This window comes from Muntiacus reevesi, chromosome 19 (genome assembly GCF_963930625.1).
Source record: "Muntiacus reevesi chromosome 19, mMunRee1.1, whole genome shotgun sequence".
NCBI classification, from domain to species: domain Eukaryota; kingdom Metazoa; phylum Chordata; class Mammalia; order Artiodactyla; family Cervidae; genus Muntiacus; species Muntiacus reevesi.
Window position 1 is genome coordinate 8,914,349 of NC_089267.1, and position 19,488 is coordinate 8,933,836.

The 19,488-nt window shown below is 39.3% G+C and overlaps 1 protein-coding gene across 3 annotated transcripts in view; it reads left to right on the forward strand.

The window, feature by feature from the left end:
* FAM135A (family with sequence similarity 135 member A) overlaps window positions 1–19,488 on the forward strand; it is a 160,786-nt gene that overhangs the window by 8,770 nt on the left and 132,528 nt on the right. For 2 of the 3 annotated variants that reach the window (XM_065911357.1, XM_065911361.1), the window contains exons 2-3: window positions 10,694–10,784; window positions 12,591–12,706. In XM_065911357.1, coding sequence (XP_065767429.1) covers window positions 12,630–12,706 — 77 coding nt within the window. In that variant the 5' untranslated portion in view covers window positions 10,694–10,784; window positions 12,591–12,629. Of the gene's footprint in view, window positions 1–10,693; window positions 10,785–12,585; window positions 12,707–19,488 lie in introns of all 3 variants that reach the window. The other variant, XM_065911358.1, reaches the window with a different exon arrangement.

The following is a 19,488-nucleotide window of genomic DNA, read 5'->3' on the forward strand; positions in this document are numbered from 1 at the left end:
ACTCTCCATTTCCTTTAGTCCCTTTGAATTTTTTTCTTCTACCAATATGTAAAAATAATTCTTTTGGGCTTTTTTTTTGGGGGGGGATGAAAAATAGATTTATTAGTATTACTCTGTGTATATCTGTACATGTACTGTATGTTTCCACTTAGGGAATAATCAGTAAAAAGGGATAAATTGAGAAAAATTAGGCAGCAACTAAAGAACAAAAAGCGCAGCAGGATATGAGAGGAAAAGTGAAGGAAACTACTAACAAACCTTGGATTTATACTGGTAATTAATTTTATAAAGATTTGTTCATTCGCATCTGTTTTCAGTTTATCAGTGTAATAATTCCTTTCTTCAAGTTGGTTGGATTTAAATAGAAAAATAATAATAGTTAATATTTATGGAATTATTGTTCAGTTGCTCAATCATGTCCTACTCTTCGCGACCCCATGGACTGCAGCACACTAGGCTTCCCTCTCCTTCACCATCTCCCAGAGTTTGCTCAGAATCATGTCCATTGAGTAGGTGATGCCATCCAACCATCTCGTTTGTCCTCTGTTGTCCCCTTTTCCTCCTGCCTTCAGTCTTCCCCAGCATTAGGGTCTTTTCCAGTGAGTCAGTTCTTTGCATCAGGTGGCCAGAATATTGGAGCTTCAGCTTCAGCATCAGTCCTTCCGTGAGAATTCAGCATTAATTTCCTTTAGGATAGACTGGTTTGAACTCCCTGCAATTGAGGGGACTTTCAAGAGTCTTCTCCAGTACAGTTCAAAAGCATCAGTTCTTTCCTGCTCAGACTTCTTTATGGTCTAATTCTCACACCCATACTGGAAAAACCATAGCTTTGACTATATGGACCTTTGTTGGCAGAGTAATGTGTCTACTTTCTAGGATGTCTAGGTTTGTCATGGCTTTCCTTCCAAGGAGTAAGCGTCTTTTAATTTCATGGCTGCAGTCACCATCTGCGGTGATTTTTGAGTCCAAGAAAATAAAATCTGTCACTCTTTCCATTGTTTCCCCATCATGTTGCCATGAAGTTATGGGACCTGATGCCGTGATCTTCATTTTTTGAATGTTGAGTTTTAAGCCAGCTTTTTCTCTCTCCTCTTTCATGAAGAGGCTCTTTAGTTCCTCTTTGCTTTCTCTCAAAAGGGTGGTGTCATCTGCATATCTGAGATTATTGATAATTCTCCTGGCAATCTTGATTTCAGCTTACACTTCATCCAGCCTGGCATTTTGCATGATGTACTCTGAGTAAAAGTTAAATAAGCAGGGTGATGATATGCAGCCTTGACGTATCCCTTTCCCAATTTGGAACCAGTCCGTTGTTCCATGTCCGGTTCTAACTGTTGCTTCTTGACTTGCATACAGGTTTCTCAGGAGGCAGGTAAGGTGGGTCTGTATTCCCATCTCTTGAAGAATTTTCCACATTTTGTTGTGATCCACGCAGTCAAAGGCTTGGCGTCGTCAATGAAACAGAAGTAGATGTTTTTCTGGAAGTCTCTTGAAAAAAATTCTCTTGAGTTTTCTGGAAATCTGTCTTTTGCTATGATCCAGTGGATGTTGGCAATTTGATCTCTGGTTCATCCACCTTTTCTAAATCCAGCTTGAATCTCTGAAAGTTGATGGTTCACGTACTGTTGAAGCCCAGCTTGATTTTGAGCATTACTTTGCTAATATGTGAAATGAGTGCAATTGTGTAGTAGTTTGAACATTCTTTGGCATAGCCCTTCTTTGGGATTAGAATGAAGACTGACCTTTCCCAGTCCTGTGGCCATTGCTGAGTTTTCCAGATTTGCTGATATGTTGAGTTCATCACTTTCACAACATCATCTTTTAGGATATGAATAACTTACCTGGAATTCCATAATCTCCGCTAGCTTTGTAGTGATGCTGCCTAAGGCCCATGTGACTTTGCACTCCAAGATGTCTGGCTCTAGGTGAGTGATCACACCATCGTGGTTATTTGGGTCATATAAGATCTTTTTTGTATAGTTCTGTGTGTCCTTGCCACCTTTTCTTAATCTCTTCTGCTTCTGTAGGGTCCCTGCCTTTAGGTTTCTGTCCTTTATTGTGCTCATCTTTGCATGAAATGTTCCCTTGGTATCTCTATAATTTTCTTGAAGAGATCTCTAGTCTTTTTCCATTCTACTGTTTCCTCTATTTCTTTGCATTGTTCACTTAGGAAGTCTTACCTATCTCTCCTTGCTATTCTGGAACTCTGCATTCAGATGGAACTCTGCATTTCCTTTTCTTCTTTGCCTTTCTCTTCTCTTCTTTTCTCAGCTACTTGTAAGGCCTCCTCAGACAACTCTTTTGCCTTTTTGCATTTCTTTGATGGCTTTGATGGTCTCCTGTACAATATTACAAACCTCCGTAGTTACTCAGACGTTGTCTATCAGATCTAATCCCTTGAATCTTACTTGTCACTTCTCTATAATCGTAAGGGACCCGATATAGGTCATATATGAATGGCCTAGTGGTTTTTCCTATTTTCTTCAATTTAAGTCTGAATTTGCCAATAAGAAGATCATGATCTGAGCCACAGTCAGCTTCCAGTCTTGTTTCTGCTGACTGTATAGAGCTTCTCCATCTTTGGCTGCAAAGATTAGAATCAGTCTGATTTCGGTATTGACCATCTGGTGATGTCCATGTGTAGAGTCATCATCTCTTGTGGTGTTGGAGGAAGGTGTTTGCTCCTCCAATGACCAGTGCATTCTCTTGGCAAAACTCTGTCAGCCTTTGCCCTGCTTCATTCTATACTCCAAGGCCAAACTTGCCTGTTACTCCAGCTTTCTATTGACTTCCTACTTTTGCAGTCCAGTCCCCTATGATCAAAAGGACATCTTTTTTTTTTTTTTTTTTTTTGGTATTAGTTTTAGAAGATCTTGTAGGTCTTCACAAAACCATTCAACTTCAACTTCTTCGGCATTAGTAGTTGGGGCATAGCCTTGTATTACTGTGATATTGAATGGTTTGCATTGGAAACGAACTGAGGTCATTCTGTCATTTTGAGATTGCACCCAAGTACTATATTTCTGACTCCCTTGTTGACTATGATGGCTACTCCATTTCATCTTAGGGATTCTTGCCCACAGTAGTAGTTATAATGGTCATCTGAATTAAATTTGCCCATTCCAGTCCATATGAGTTCACTGATTCCTAAAATTCACTCTTGCCATCTGCTGTTTGACCACTTCCAGTTAACCTTGATTCATGGACCTAACATTCCAGGTTCCTGTGCAGTATTGTTCTTTACAGCATTGGATTTTACTTTCACCACCAGTCACATCCACAACTGGGTGTTGTTTCCGCTTTGTCTCAGCCTCTTCATTCTTTCTGGAGCTATTTCTCTGCTCTTCTGCAGTAGCATCTTGGGCACGTACTGATCTTGGGAGTTCGTCTTTCAGTGTCATATCTTTTTACCTTTTCATACTGTTCATGGAGTTCTCAAGGTAAGAATGCTGAAGTGGTTTGCTGTTCCCTTCTCCAGTGGACCACGTTTTGTCTGAACTCTCCAACATGTCCCATCCATCTTGGGTGGCCCTGCACAGCATGGCTCAGAGTTTCATTGAGTTAGACAAGGCTGTGATCCATGTGATCAGAACAATTATACCAAAGAAGTTCTCACACTGTTGCAAAAGTTCTAGGCTCCACAACAGATTTCCCAACCTGGGGATCCAGTAAAGGAACTGCATATCCCCAGGGAATCTGACATTGAAGGTCAGCAGGATTTGATTACAGAACTTCCACAGAACTGGGGAAACAGACTCTTGGAGGGCACAAGAAAACCTTGTATGCACCAGGACCCAGGAGATAGGAGCAGTGACCCCACAAGCGACTGAGCCAGACTTGCCTGAAGGCATCAAGGAGTCTCCAGCGGAGGCATGAGTTGACAGTGGCCTGCCACAGGGTCAGTATCATTGACTACAACAGTCCTAGGAGCCATGGGTGCTGACCTAAGTCCTTTTGCAGAAAGTCACCATTACCCTTACCATAGTTTGACCTCAGACCAAACTACAGGGAGGGAACACAGCCCCACCCATCAACAGAAAATTGGATCAAAGAGTTACTGAGCATGGCCTTGCTCAAGACCCAGTTTTCACCACAGCCAATGCTTCCAATCAGGAAGTTTCCACAAGTGTCTTATCCTCATCCATCAGAGGGCAGACAGAGTGAAAACCAGTCACAGAAAGCTAACCAAACTGATCCTGTGGACCACAGCCTTGTCTCACTCAGTGAATGAAGACTAGGAGGTACGTGGGTGAGTCATTTGGATACCCTGGAGGGAAGAGTGTCCAAGGGAACAACTGCAAAAGCCCCGAAGCATTAATCTCTTTGGTGTGTTTGAGAAATAACAAGCAGTGTGATTGGAGTGAGCCGAGATGAGGAGGAGATGAGGTCAGAGAGGTGGAAGAACCAGGTTCTGTAAGGTCGTCATATAGGCCATTGTAAGGTAGTACTGTTGAACATGGTGGGAAGCCATTGGGGGCTTGGAATGGAACAAAGAGAGATGATTTGAATTATTTTCAAATCATGTATATTATCATATAGCATTTTATTTTATTGTTATTGTATGTAATATATAATTATTAACATATGTAATATAATGGATCATTCGCCTGCTTCTTTGAAAATAGCCAGAAGGGAGGACATATTACTTAAGGTATAGATTAGGTACAGTTGCTGTGATAAAGAGTTATAAAACGAAAGTCTGAGCAGTCTAGATAAATTTGACATCTGTGCTCTATGAAACCATTCCAGAATCCAGAATCTTTCCATCTTTCTGTTTTACCATTTTTCAGGGTTCTGTTTTAATCTGTGTGGTTGGTACTAGATCACTATTAAGAAGGTATTCCAGCATGTAGAAAAAGGAAGTGATGAAATCCGGAGCCAAGAATTTCCTTTTAAACAAGTGAGGCAGACGTTGCATATTTGTCTGTGGACTTCAGTTTGCAGTCTACAGAAAGAGTGGATTGGCCACAGTTGCCTCAGAGCTGGTTGGGAAATGTTGTCTCAGGATTGCTGATCATTCAGCAGGAAAAAAAGAGGAAAACAGAAGTGACAAATTGTCAACCACAGTCTTGCAGTTCACCTACCAAAGTATCCATGTGAATCCTTCATCCTGCCTATTGAAAATACTCCAGTTCCCATTGCCGAAGGAGACAATCCAGGATCCATCCTCCTGTTACATTAATCCAATGGAGAGAGTAGATCCACCTGTTAGATCTGCAAGTCCAGTGACCTGGAGACAAGACACAGTTACTGTTCCTCCCTTGCACCTCCCACATACACTGGACATAGTGATGGATCAAAAACAGGAAAAGAATAATAAAATTTTCCATTTGGGTAAGCAAACAATGAGAGAAGTCACTGGGTGAGGGTAATGCTGGGCAGTAATGGTGTAGCAGCTCTTCTGGTAAGAATGCCTATATTCATTGTACTCTGACCCCTGTCTTCGCTGTTCGGGTGTTTCTTCCTTATGTTAACCTCCATGATCACACCTGAAGTTGGTACTGAAAATTTTCCCAGTTGGGAAGGCATCTAGTTTTCATAGTTAGCTTTCTGCTTCAGTAGGCTTGCCATCCTGCAAGTTACACAGTCACAGGTGTTTGCAGGTTAGCTTTTAATATCTTTGACAAATACAATTCTCTCAAAAATATAGTAGGATTCATTTGTGTTTGTCTCCATTCAGTTCTGGTGCCAGTGACTATGGCAAAATAGTTCTTTCCTGCTGTGGTTCTTAAGCCTGACTTAAATTTATTGCTTTTTTGTGCACTTGGCACTTTCTCTTTGTCTTGAAGTCATCTGAAACAGAAAGCATTGCTGAGAGGGATGGCAGCACCCTAATATAATCTTTTCCACAGCGCTGTATTTCTTTGTTTCATCAGGAAGTCTTAAAAGTTCTGTGAGAAATGCCATTGGTAATTTGATAAGGATTGCATTAAATCTGTATATGGCCTTAGGTGGGATAGTCATTTTAACAGTATTGATTCTTCTAATTCAAGAACATGGTATATCTTTCCATCTTGTTTTTGTTGACTCCGATTCTTTCATCTGTGTCTTAGAGTTTTCGGAGTACAGATCTTGCCTCCTTAGGTAGGTTTATTCCTTGGCATTTTATTCTTTTTGATGCAATGGTAAATGGTATTGTTCCTTGATTTTCCTTTCTGATAGTTCACTTTTGTCTACAGGTATAGAACAGATATCTGTATATTAATTTAGTACCCTGCAACTTTACTGAATTCATTGATGAGTTCCATTAGTTTACTGTAGCATTGTTAGGGTTTTCTAGAACAGAAATTTTAAGATGTGTATGGAAACACAAAAGACCTCAAATATCCAAAAAAAAATCTTAAGAAGAGCAGAGCTGGAGGAATCATACTCCTTGACTTCAGGCTGTACTGAAGCTGTATACTGAGGCTGTATAGAAAGCTATATACTGAAGCTATATAGAAAGCTGCAGTAATCAAAACAGACATATAGATCAGTGAAAGAGGATAGAAAGCCTGTACATAGACCCTTACTCTTATGTCAATTATTCAATGGCAAAGGAAGGAGAATAGACAGAGGAGAAAAAACAGTCTCTTCAATAAGTGTGCTGAGAAAACTGAGCAATTGCATGTAAAAAAATGAAATTGCAGCATTCTCTAACTCCATATACCAAAATAAACTCAAAATGGATTAAAGACCTAAATGTAAGTTTGGATACCATAAAACTCCTAGAGTACAACAGACCAACACTCTAATAAATAAAAAATAAACAAATGGAACCTAATCAAACTTATAAACTTTTACACAGCAAAGGAAACCATAAAAAAATGAAGATTTAACTACAAAATGAGAGAAAATATTTGCAAATCATGCAACTGACAAGGACCTAATTTCCAAAATATACAAACAACTTATACGATTCAGCAAAAAAAAAAAAAAAAATCAAAAAACAGGCAGAAGACCTAAATAGACATTTCTCCAAAGGAGCCATGCAGGTGGCCAATAGGCAAATGAAAAGATGCCTAACATAGAGCCATTAGAGAAATGAAAAGCAAAACCTTAATGAAATATCACTGCATACTGGTGAGAATGACTATCATTAAAAAGTTTACAAATAGCAAATGCTAGAGAGGGTGTGGAGGAAGCATTCTCACTGATTGGCAACTTAGTGCAGCCATTATGGAAAACAAGCTGGAGGTTCCCCAGCAAACGAAAAATAGAATTACTATGTGATCCAGTAATCTCACTCCTGGGCTATATATTCAGGCAAAACTATAATTCAAAAAGATACATGCATCTTTATGTTCTGTAGCAGCACTGTTTACGATAGTCAAGACGTGGAAGCAACCTAAATGTCCCTTGATAGAGGAATGGATGATGAGGATGTGGTATGTGTGTGTATATTAATATTTGTGTGTGTGTGTACATATACGTATATATGTGATGACATACTGCTCAGCATAATGACAAAGGAATGACGTAAGGCCATTTACAGCAACATGGCTGCAACTAGAGATTATCATACTAAGTGAAGTATGTCAGAAAAAGAAAGACAAGTACCATATGGTATCACTTAAGTGTGGAATTTAAAATTAAACTTATCTACAGACATATAGAACAGATTTGTGTACAAAGTGGGAGGGTTTGGGGAAGGATGGACTGGGAGTTTGGGGTTAGTAGATACAAATCATTACATACAGGGTAGAGAAACAACAAGGTCCTGCTATATGGCATAGGGAACAAATAATACTCATTATCTTGAGATAAATCATAATGAAAAACAGTGGATATATGTGTGTATAACTGAGTCACTTTGCTGTACCATAGAAGTTAACACAACATTGTAAATCAACTATACTTCAATAAAAAATAGAAACTACAATGAGGTATTGTCTCATACCAGTCAGAACGGCCATCATCAGTAAATGTTTGCGAGGGTGTGGAGTAGAGGGAATCCTCCTACACTGTTGGTGCTAATGTAAATTGGTACAGCCACTATAGAGAACAGTATGGAGTTTCCTTAAAAACAATAGAGTTACCATATGATCCAGCAGTCCCACTTCTGCACATACATCTGGAAAAGATGAAAACTCTAATTTGAAAAGATGCATGCAACTCACTGTTCATAGCAGCACTATTTACGGTAGTCAAGACATGGAAGCAACGTAAATGTTCATCAGCAGATAAATGGATAAATATGTGGTACATATATACATTGGAATTTTCAGTTCAGTTCGGTCGCTCAGTCGTGTCCGACTCTGCGGCCCCATGGACTTGCAGCACACCAGGCCTCCCTGTCCATCACCGACTCCTGGAGTTTACCCAAACTCATGTCCATTGACTTGGTGATGCCATAAAAAAGAGTGAAATAGTGCCATTTGCAGAATTGGATGGACCTAGAGATTATCATATTAAGTGAAGTAAGTCAGATAGAGGAAGACAGATAGTCATATGATATCTCTTATATGTGGAATTAAAAAAAAAAGATACAAATGAACTTATTCACCAAACAGAAATAGACTCACATAGAAAACAAATTTATCGTTACAAAAGGGGAAATGTGGGGGAGAAAGGAATAAATTAGGATGTTGGGATAGAAGATATAAAAACCACTGTATATAAAATAAATAACAAGGACCTATTTTATAGCACAAGGAACTATATTCAATATCTTGTAAGAAATTATAATGGAAAAGAGTCTGAAAAGGAATATGTATGTAACTGAATCACTTTGCTGTGTACCTGAAGTGAATACATTCTAAGTCAACTATACTTCAATAAAAAGTTTGTTGTGAAAAAAATGTCTTAATAGAAGTCCTTGGGAAAAGTACTAATAATCTTATCTCCTGATATTGCAAATATTGAAGGAGTTGACTACAGGAACCCATTTCTACTCTTTATTTCCTTCCATCTTTCGTTGCCAACTGGCCAGTTCTTGCCTGGGTAAAGGCAGCAAAGAACCGCTGACACACATGAACGTTGTGTTTCTTTTCATATTCTTACCTTGAGGTTCTGAGGTTTTTATGGGCACCATGTTCTGTAAGTTATTGTTGGCAACAGTTTATGGCATGTTTTGCTCCAATATAACCAGGGTCACCATTATTTTATTAGTAGTTTTGTCTGTTACGCTGTTGCCTGCTACCCAGTGATTTAGCTAGTGCCACATATTTAAGAATTTTGTTATGACAGTTCGCTAATTCTGGTATTAATTTCTGTATTGAAGAAAAGGCTGCTGTAAAGGGATACAAGAGTGAAATAGCTTAAATGAGGGAGAAATATATTTCTTCCTCAGGTAACAGGCCTACTGATACGGGTGGTAGAGATGCTATGTCCCATGAAGGAAATGAAGACATGAGGGGTAAAAAAAAGGTTGGATTTGGACTCAGATCCTAAGCCTTGTTTTAATCAGTGTGCTGTACTTAATCTATATTAATCTGTTCCTGGTGGCTAGTGAGCTTTTTGAGGTGTCAGGAACTTACCTGGGCCTTGACCTCTTGCATTTCCTATCTTATAGTAAGTGTTCAATAAATGTTTGAATGAATGAATACCTATTTTATTTCTGAGTAAGTTAAGGCATAGAGACCTAACCAAACTTTACACACAGTCAGGGCTAGAACACAAGAATATTTTTACAGGAGAAGCTGTCTTAGAGAAGAGACTACTTCCATGAACAGGAAATATATAAGGGCAGTATCATTTTGATCTCCTTAGAAATAGTTACTGTAAAAATCTTTTGATGTGATTATTAAGCTTTAAAATAACAAGGAAGGTGGTAAAGTTTATATATGATGGAAAGAAGAAAAAAATCTGTGAAGAAGTGTGAATGTAGTCTTTATTCTAACATTTTTAGTACCTAAAATAATTATACCAAAGGCAAAAGACTCTTTTTAAATTTAAGCAATAAATATTTGGAGAGTGGGAAAAAAAAAAAAAAACTATCCACAGTGTATCCAGGCACCTTTTTCATCAAAATATTCTAAATAGCTCATAGCATATGTGTGTATGTATATACACACACATGTTTCATATCTCTCTATTTTATCTGTGTGTGAAGTTTCAGAAATCATTTCTTCTACCAAGGGAATGACATATTTTAAAATGGTGAGTTCTACATCTTAAAAATTGATAAGCTTAGGACTTCCTTGGTGGGTCCAGTGGTTGGGAGTCCACCTGCTGGTGCAGGGGACACAGGCTCGGTTCTTGGGCCAGGAAGACCCCGCATGCTGTGGGGCAGCTGAGCCGTGCATGATAACTGCTGGGCCCACACGTCCAGAGCCCGTGCTGCACAGCGAGAGAAGCCCGCACAGGGAGAAGCCCGTGCGCCGCAACCAGAGAAAACCTGCGCACAGCAGCAAAGACCCAGCACAGCCAAAAATAATAAATAAACAGAAAATTCTTTAAAAAGTGAAAAGCTTATACTGTTTTGGGTGTTTATGAGGATTGTTTCTGAACCACTGAACTAGGAAAATACTCCTCTATCTATTATTGTGCTTGGAAGTGTACACAAGTGAATCATAACAAAGATAGTAGTTACTATTGATGTGTGAAACTGAATGAAAACAAATTTCTAACCCTTATTCATAAGCCTTATGGAGGACATGGATCTTTTGGATAAATTGAAAGTACTAAGTAACTAACAAAGCATAGATTTCCTTAAAATGGACATTTGTATGCCTCCTATTTTGTTTGAGATGTTATTTTTTCTTTCTCATAGGGGGAGCACTGTTTTTTTTAGCAAGAATCACTAACTGGAAGTACAACATTGGTTATTTAATGATATTAAAATGAAGTTTTGATCAGCAGAGGTAAGACTATGGCATTTCTTTTGCGTTTAATTCATAATAGATCAAAATATTTGCTAGATTTCTATGAAGAACTGTTTTAAGAAATGCGAAGGGTCAATATTATCCCACTTGCAAATAACAAATTAGCCTTCCCAAGCACCATGGATGTCAGCAGAAGACTCAAGACTCCTCCTGGGTCAGAGAAAAGGAAGGTTTATATTCAGGGTAGTAGCAGTGGTTGGAGTACGAGGCAGCCTGCATATGAGTAGTTTGTGTTATATGAGAGGACACCTGAGCTCAGGGACCTGAATCTTTCGTGAGGGACAGTGAGCCTGCTGATTTATGCCTCAGAGGAGACTTTATCTCTATCACATGGGACCAGTAGAAAGATTTGCCCTTAACTCCAGTATGAGACGCTGTCCCTGATTCCTGACGCTTTGCTAAACATGTGTCCTTGAAAAATAGTCTGAAATAAAGGCAGTCAGTGTCTCTGCTTGCAAGACATGCAGAAACATAAGGATTCTCAGAATTGTCTTTCAACACTTTCTTACTACATCAAATTGCTTTTTAAAGTATGTATTATTGATAAGGATGATTGCAATGATGTTTTTTGAAATGGTGTGAAGATGGAAATTATTGACCTATTAATACCTAACAATAGGAGATTGTTTAAATTTTAACATCACAGTATAATAGTTATTAGCATAGATATTGGTAAAAATAAATGAAATAAGCAGATTAAATTAAATGTATACATAATTTGATCCTACTTTTATAGAAATTGTACAGATATACACATATATGAAGAATATATATGAAAGTGTGTATTTCAGTGGTTAGAATTATAAATGTTTTCTTTTTTTGCTTGTCTCTTTCTTTTTGACCTCTTGAAAATGAACACTTTAGACTTTTGTAATGAGGGGAAAATTGTTTTTAATTAAAAAATGAGCAGTCATGTAAGAACTTCACCTGACAGAGAAAAAGCTTCATAAACTTAAATGGGAATTAAAGATTGCCAATTCTTATTTTTGACTCTGAGTTGCCTTTATGTGAAGTGCAGTATAGAACTGCTGCTACTGCTGCTGCTACGTTGCTTCAATCGTGTCCGACTCTGTGCAACCCCATAGACGGCAGCCCACCAGGCTCCCCCGTCCCTGGGCTTCTCCAGGCAAGAACACTGGAGTGGGTTGCCATTTCCTTCTCCAGTGCATGAAAATGAAAAGTGAAAGTGAAGTTGCTCAGTCGTGTCCAACTCTTCACAACCCCATGGACTGCATCCTACCAGGTTCCTCTGTCCTTGGGATTTTCCAGGCAAGAGGACTGGAGTGGGTCGCCAATGCAGTGTAGAACTAGAAGAGAATAATTAGGTAACTTAATTTTTCTCTTAAAAAGTCACCTTTTACCTGTGATAAAGTCAAGAGTTACTTTTAGCAATTTTCTGTATTATTTATTATCACATAGTTGTCACAAAGAGAAACAAATCTTAGAAAAGCATTCAAACAGGGCAGATGATCTAGGGTAGTGCTGTTTAGTATTTCCTTAGTACGTGATGGACAGGGAGGCCTGGCATGCTGCGATTCATGGGGTCGCAGAGAGTCAGACACGGCTGAGCGACTGAGCTGAACTGAACTGAACGTGTGTGTAGTGAGTGTAGATTCTGGTGCTGTACAGTCGGATCAAGCCAAGTAAGGAGCAGTAAGCGAATTGTCTTCATTTTTATTTCCTGCCTGTGTATCACACTCTGAAATATGTTTAATGTTGGTGATTTTGTAAGTTGGCATTTTTTTTGTGTGCTTCTCATGATTTTTTTCCCCCACTTTAACCAAGGTGCTGTTACCTGATTTGTCTTCTGAGTATAAACTAAAAATGACTGAAGTTCAAGCAATGGTAGAATTCTCCGTGGAGCTAAACAAGTTCTACAATGTGGATTTATTTCAGAGAGGGTTTGTATTTTATTGTGAAAATTATATATTTTGCATAAGATAAATCTTACAGTTTTCATTTAAATTTAAGTACATGCTTTTGTCCGAGCATATATAAAGAAAACAATGAACTATGTTCAAGGGTTTTCTTAGTGAAATTTTATTTCTAAATAAATGAGTATTATTCCTATGGATTTAATGAAGATTCTGGATATATTTAACTTATGTTTATGAATTTGTACTGAGCATTGAGAGGACTTCAAAGAAAATTGATAAGAAAGATTTCATTTCTGCTTTTTTAAAAGATAACAGTGTATGGGCTTTCAACAAAGCAGAATATACACACACAATATACATACACAAAACAGCTTAGTAGGAATACAAAATGATGACTCTTTAAAAAGTATATATAGAAAGTGCTCTAGGAATCAGAAGCGAAAGACCTTTCTGGGCTAGCACATCAGGAAAGGCCCATTACAGGGGGATAGGGTCAAAGCATGGATAAGAGTGATAGGGAGAGGATAAGAGGATAAGGTGAAAGAACCTCTCGGTAGGAGAAAACATTGTGAATCCAGTCTTGGAAGTAGGAATGAGCCTGTTATTTTAAAGAGTCGTAAGAGGCTGGATGTTTTCTGGTAGAATTGCCGAAGAAAAGACAGCAGAGGGAGGTTATGTTTGTGAAGGGCTTTTGCTGTCTGGAGGAGAGTTGACACTAGGGATTGGGATAGCCACTGATGGTTTCCAAGAACAGATGACATGGTTACCAATATTACAATTAGTACTTACTGGCATATGGAGAGCGTGATGATACTGAATGGATGGTCTGGCAGAAGAGATAGAGGCCCAGGGGGAGGGTAGAGGGGCTCACAATATCTCAGGCTATAAACTTGAGTCTTTATGCTGGGGATGGTAGTGGTGGGGCCATGACTGAGGAGATGATGAAAGAAATAATTCTATTGTTGATGGTTTATCTCGGCTTTGCCATCTTGTTGAAAAAACAAAAACAGCTGTGCTCTGCTCCACATGGTCTCTCACCCATCAGCAGGAGAGCTTGGGCTTGTTGCCCTGGCTGAGGGGGAGTCCAAGAAAGAGAGCAGAAGGTGCAGGCTCCCTACATTGACACAGTTGTCACCACACTGTGTTCTGCTGGCTAAGCCTTCCCAGGTCTGGGCTGGTGGGTCTTTGGCCAGTGAAACTTCTGTAAAACTTGATGGGAATTCTGCGTGTCTGGTATGGTTGATTCCGTGCTCTGAAACCCACACTCACAGTTGTCTAGTGAGACATGACTGCTCTCTAGATGAATCACTACTATGTGGAGATCAGAATTCTGTGGGATCCTGCCCTTGAACTTCCTAAAAGCCCTTTTGTCAAGCTGAAAATGTCTGCTTAGACACTGCCCTTAGCTCTTTTGGAGATCTTAAGAAAGAGATTTACAGCCACACCCTTGATTAGATCTTTGTATGAAGTTTTATTTTCCAAACCAGGAAGTCTTGGTTCCTCTCTGTTTTCTCTAGCTTCTGCTTATAAAATGACCAGGTGTTTCTTTAGCTCATCTCTTTCTTGCAGAACCTTACTGTATTTGGCTTAGAGCAACCAGGTGACGTTTTCAGCATTCTGCCAGGAAATTAGCTTGCTCAAGCCAAAAAGTTTCTTTTAGATACAGTCTGACTTCTGTTAAGTTATTGTTCGAAAGCATAGTCACCAAAAGTTTATTACTACAAAACATGGGTCACTGTTTTTTAAGTCTCATATAGTTTCCTTATTATTTTTCTTGCCATTACTGTAACTACTACTTTGGTCCCAAAGTCAATGACACGTATTTTGTTTTTATTAGTACCAATTTCCGTATTAGTTATTTATTGCCACAGTAATGCAGCTAACAAAAAGCCCAAAGCCCTAGTGGCATCACACGGTGAACATTTGTTTGTGCTCACAGATCTGTGGACCAGCTGGATGGTTGCACTAATATGTGTTGGCTGGACTCGCTCGCAGTCGGCTGGCAGGGAGCTGCGTGGTGTAGAACAGACTTCCCTGGTTGCACTCAACTCTGCTCTGTCACCTCTCATCCTGCAGTGTTATTCTTTCTGAGGACGCAGGAGTCCAGAGAGACAGAGAAGCCCTACAAAAAGACCTGGGCTTGGCACCAGCTCACAGTCCTCTCTGCCACAGCATACTGCCTAAGACAAGTGGTCAGGCCAGCCCAGGTGCAAGAGATGGGGACTCACACCCCACTTGTTGATGGGAATCTTACTGTCAGAGGCATGGATACGAGGATGGATGAAAAAAATTGAGGACCTTTAAGTCAGTCTCCCACACACTAATGTTTTTTGGGGTTTGTTATTAATTTCTGTGAGACCTTTTGAGGATATTAAGTGAAAGTGAAAGTTGCTTAGTTGTGTCTGACTCTTTGCAACCCTATGGTCTACACAGTCCGTGGAATTCTCCAGGCCAGAATACAGGAGTGGGTAGCCTTTCCCTTCTCCAGGAGATCTTCCCAACCCAGGGGTCGAACCCAGGTCTCTCACCTTGCAGGTGGATTCTTTACCAGCTGAGCCACCAGGGAAACCCAAGAATACTGGAGTGGGTAGCCTATCTCTTCTGCAGCGGATCTTCCTGGCCCAGGAATCGAACTGGCGTCTTCTGTATTGCAGGCTGATTCTTTACCAACTGAGCTATGAGATTATTAAGAGTAGGATTTAATGACTGATTCCATGTGGAGGATGTTGCAGAGACAGAAAAAACATTAAAAAGTATGTATGTGGAGGTGTGTGACTTTACATGATGTCTAGGATTACTTTGAAATAGCTCAGCAAAGAAAAAAATTACATATGAATCAAATGTGGCAAAATCTTTTTCATTGGTGGAAAATGGGCAGTGGGGATTGAGTTCACTGCTCTACTTTTTACAAATTTGGAATTTTTAATAAAAAAGTTTTAATGATATTGCTGAAGTTTTCCATCCCATTGACTTGGACAATGTTAGTGATACTCATGTACATAACAAAGTTACTTGGGATCATAGTGTGGAATTTAAGGTTGGTTCATTTTGTCAGGTTGTGAGGTAAGATCCAGTAGAGACAGTTCATAATTGAAGATTTGGAACTGGAAATACGGTCTAAGTGAACTGCTTTTCCATCTTACTGTCAGCCGTCATGAGCATAGCGTGTATGATTGCTGCTTTCATTTATTTTCTGTTGTTCTGCAATCTAGTTTCCACATCCATTGAGGTCTCTTGAAGAAAGTTGTTACTGATCTTTGAAAAATCTAGTAATTAGAGGCTTATTGTTTTTAGATATGTTACTTGACTTGTTTATTTGTAAGAATGTTTTCAAGGATATAATTTAGTCTTTTTTCTATTCTGATTTAATTAGTTCCTACCTTTTAAATCTTTTCTTTATGCTTCTTATTGAGCCTTTACTGCCTTTGCCGTATAAGTCAGTTAACTTGGAGCTTGTGTTTGCTGTTATGTTAAGTACCTGTCAGCTTTGATATATAAACAGATACATTTCTCTAAATTTATATTTAAATGTGAGGAAATAAAATATGTCTTTTCCAGTTTATTTTCTGTATGTGAAATGACTTTTTAGGAGACTGAGATAAGAAACTTAAAAATTCAAGAAATGAAATGGAGGCAGACCTCACAAATACTACAGGTTTAGCTTCTGAACACTGCAGGAAAGTGGGTATCACAGTGAAGTCATGTGAAGTTTGTGGTTGCTTACTGCATATAAACGTGATATTTATACTAAACTGTAGTCTGTTATGTCTAATAATACAGTATACACACTGTAAGTAAAAAGTACCCTAATGCTAGAAAATGCTAACCATCATCTGAGCTTTTGGTGATCTTTTTGCAGTAGTCACATCAAAGATTACCTATCACAGATCACCATAGCAAATATAATAGCAATGAAAGTGAAATTTTGTTAAAATTACCACATTTTCTGTGGCACAGAGACACAAAGTGAGCAAATGCTGTTGGGAAAATGGCACCAATAGGCTGCTCAGCACAGAGTTACCACAAAACTTCAATTTGTGAAAAAACACATAATCCACAAGGTACAGTAAACGGAAGTGTGATAAAATGAGATCTGCCTGCAGTCCTCTGGAGTACTTTCCTTCAATGTTTTAAAAATAACATCGGTAACTGAATAGCGCTGGAGTCATAGCCCAGCAGGAACTAAATGGAAGCAGAGTATGAATAAGCACTACTTGTGCACGTTTGGCAACAGTACTTGTCCTGTAGTCCCTAGGGCTGAGTGTTTAATTTTGCCAGTGTTGTTACACGATAAGGAACCAGTTAGGCAAGGCCTAAACTCCAGGCTCCCAAAGAAAGGCAACCCCAAAGAATGCTCAAACTACCACACAATTGCACTCATCTCACACGCTAGTAAAGTAATGCTCAAAATTCTCAAACCAGGCTTCAGCAATACGTGAACCGTGAACTTCCAGATGTTCAAGCTGGTTTTAGAAAAGGCAGAGGAACCAGAGATCAAATTGCCAACATCCGCTGGATCATCGAAAAAGCAAGAGAGTTCCAGAAAAACATCTATTTCTGCTTTATTGACTACGCCAAAGCCTTTGACTGTGTGGATCACAATAAACTGTAGAAAATTCTGAAAGAGATGGGAATACCAGACCACCTGACCTGACTCTTGAGAAACCTGTATGCAGGTCAGGAAGCAACAGTTAGAACTGGACATGGACCAACAGACTGTTTCCAAATAGGAAAAGGAGTACATCAAGGCTGTATATTGTCACCCTGCTTATTTAACTTATATGCAGAGTACATCATGAGAAACGCTGGGCTGGAAGAAGCACATGGTGGAATCAAGATTGCCGGGAGAAATATCAATAATCTCAGATATGCAGATGACACCACCCTTATGGCAGAAAGTGAAAGAGGAGAGTGAAAAAGTTGGCTTAAAGCTCAACATTCAGAAAACTAAGATCATGGCATCTGGCCCCATCACCTCATGGGAAATAGATGGGGAGACAGTGGAAACAGTGTCAGACTTTATTTTTTTGGACTCCAAGATCACTGCATTAACATTTTGGTGACTGCAGCCATGAAGTTAAAAGACGCTTTACTCCTTGGAAGGAAAGTTATGACCAACTTAGATAGCATATTAAAAAGCAGAGACATTACTTTGCCAACAAAGGTCTGTCTAGTCAAGGCTATGGTTTTTCCAGTGGTCATGTTTGGATGTGAGAGTTGGACTGTGAAGAAAGCTGAGCGCTGAAAAATTGATGCTTTTGAACTGTGGTGTTGGAGAAGACTCTTGAGAGTCCCTTGGACTGCAAGGAGATCCAACCAGTCCATCCTAAAGGAGATCAGTCCTGGGTGTTTATTGGAAGGACTGATGCTGAAGCTGAAACTCCAGTACTTTGGCCACCTCATGCGAAGAGTTGACTCATTGGAAAAGACCCTGATGCTGGGAGGGATTGGGGGCAGGAGGAGAAGGGGACCACAGAGGATGAGCTGGCTGGATGACATCACCGACTCGATGGGCATGAGTTTGAGTAAACTCTGGGAGTTGGTGATGGACAGGGAGGCCTGGCGTCCTGCGATTCATGGGGTCACCAAGAGTCGGACACGACTGAGCGACTGAACTGAACTGAAGTGAAACTCCAGGCAGGCACAGAGAGAGAGAACATGTGACATCTGAGTAGGTCCATTTTTACCGTAATTACATCACTGTTTCCTTAATGGTAATCAAATAGTCAAGATACCAACAATGTAAAGAAAAACTACCTTTATTTTCATTTTAATCTGTTCTTTTTAAAAATATGGTAGATTTTAAACTCTTGAAAACAAAATTGAGACTGTAAAGCATTGATTATAAATTCGATGTTATTGAATGGTATGTGGATGTATGTCTTATAAATGAGTGCTATGAGAGCTCAGTATAATTAACTTGTTTTGAATTTATTTACTAGCAATACATGATTTCAAGATGGTGGTCTTCCCAAATGACTCTTTCAAAATTCATTTCTCAAGAGGGCTTAAAGGGGGAAGAAATTTTGCCTTTTAAATATACGTGGAAGATTGTTGTTTGGACATCTGCTCTCAACAGCATAAAGGATATGAAAGTGGGATTAAATTGAAGATATAACAACTAAAGTCTGGTATTAAACTGGAGGGGAAGTTTCCTCTCTTTGGAGACCACTACAAAATTATTAATGCATTTTTTTCTGGAATTCATTAAGATAATGTTATCTATAATACTCATCTGCACAGTTTGTTACTAATTCAAGAAAAGGTGAAATACTTTTGCCAAAATGTTAATTAATGCGCTGTTTTCTTCAATGAGAAAGTCTTGCTTAAAAAAAAAAGGGCTAACTAAAATTGTGTGCTCTGAGATGAGGTTGATTTACTTTATTTCACTGCAGATTGATAACATGTCACAAAGATGCACCTGTGTACCTACCACAGTTTAAGGAACACAGCTTTAGAATTAGTGAATGGCTTCTAGAATGGAGTTGAGTTTAATTCATTTCAGAAGGAGGCAAATGGACTAGCTTTGCATGCATGCATGATGCTAAGTTGCTATAGTCGTGTCCGACTCTTTGCGACCCCATGGACTGTAGCCCCCCAGGCTCTCCGGCATTGGATTCTCCAGGCAAGATTACTGGAGTGAGGTGCCATACCCTCCTCCAGGGGATCTTCCCGACCCAGGGATCAAACCCACATCTCTTATGTCTCCTGCATTGGCAGGCAGATTCTTTACCACTATCACCACTTGGGAAGCTGGGACTAGCATTAGGTATTCTCAGATATTTAGAAAGTGTGAGAACTTTGAC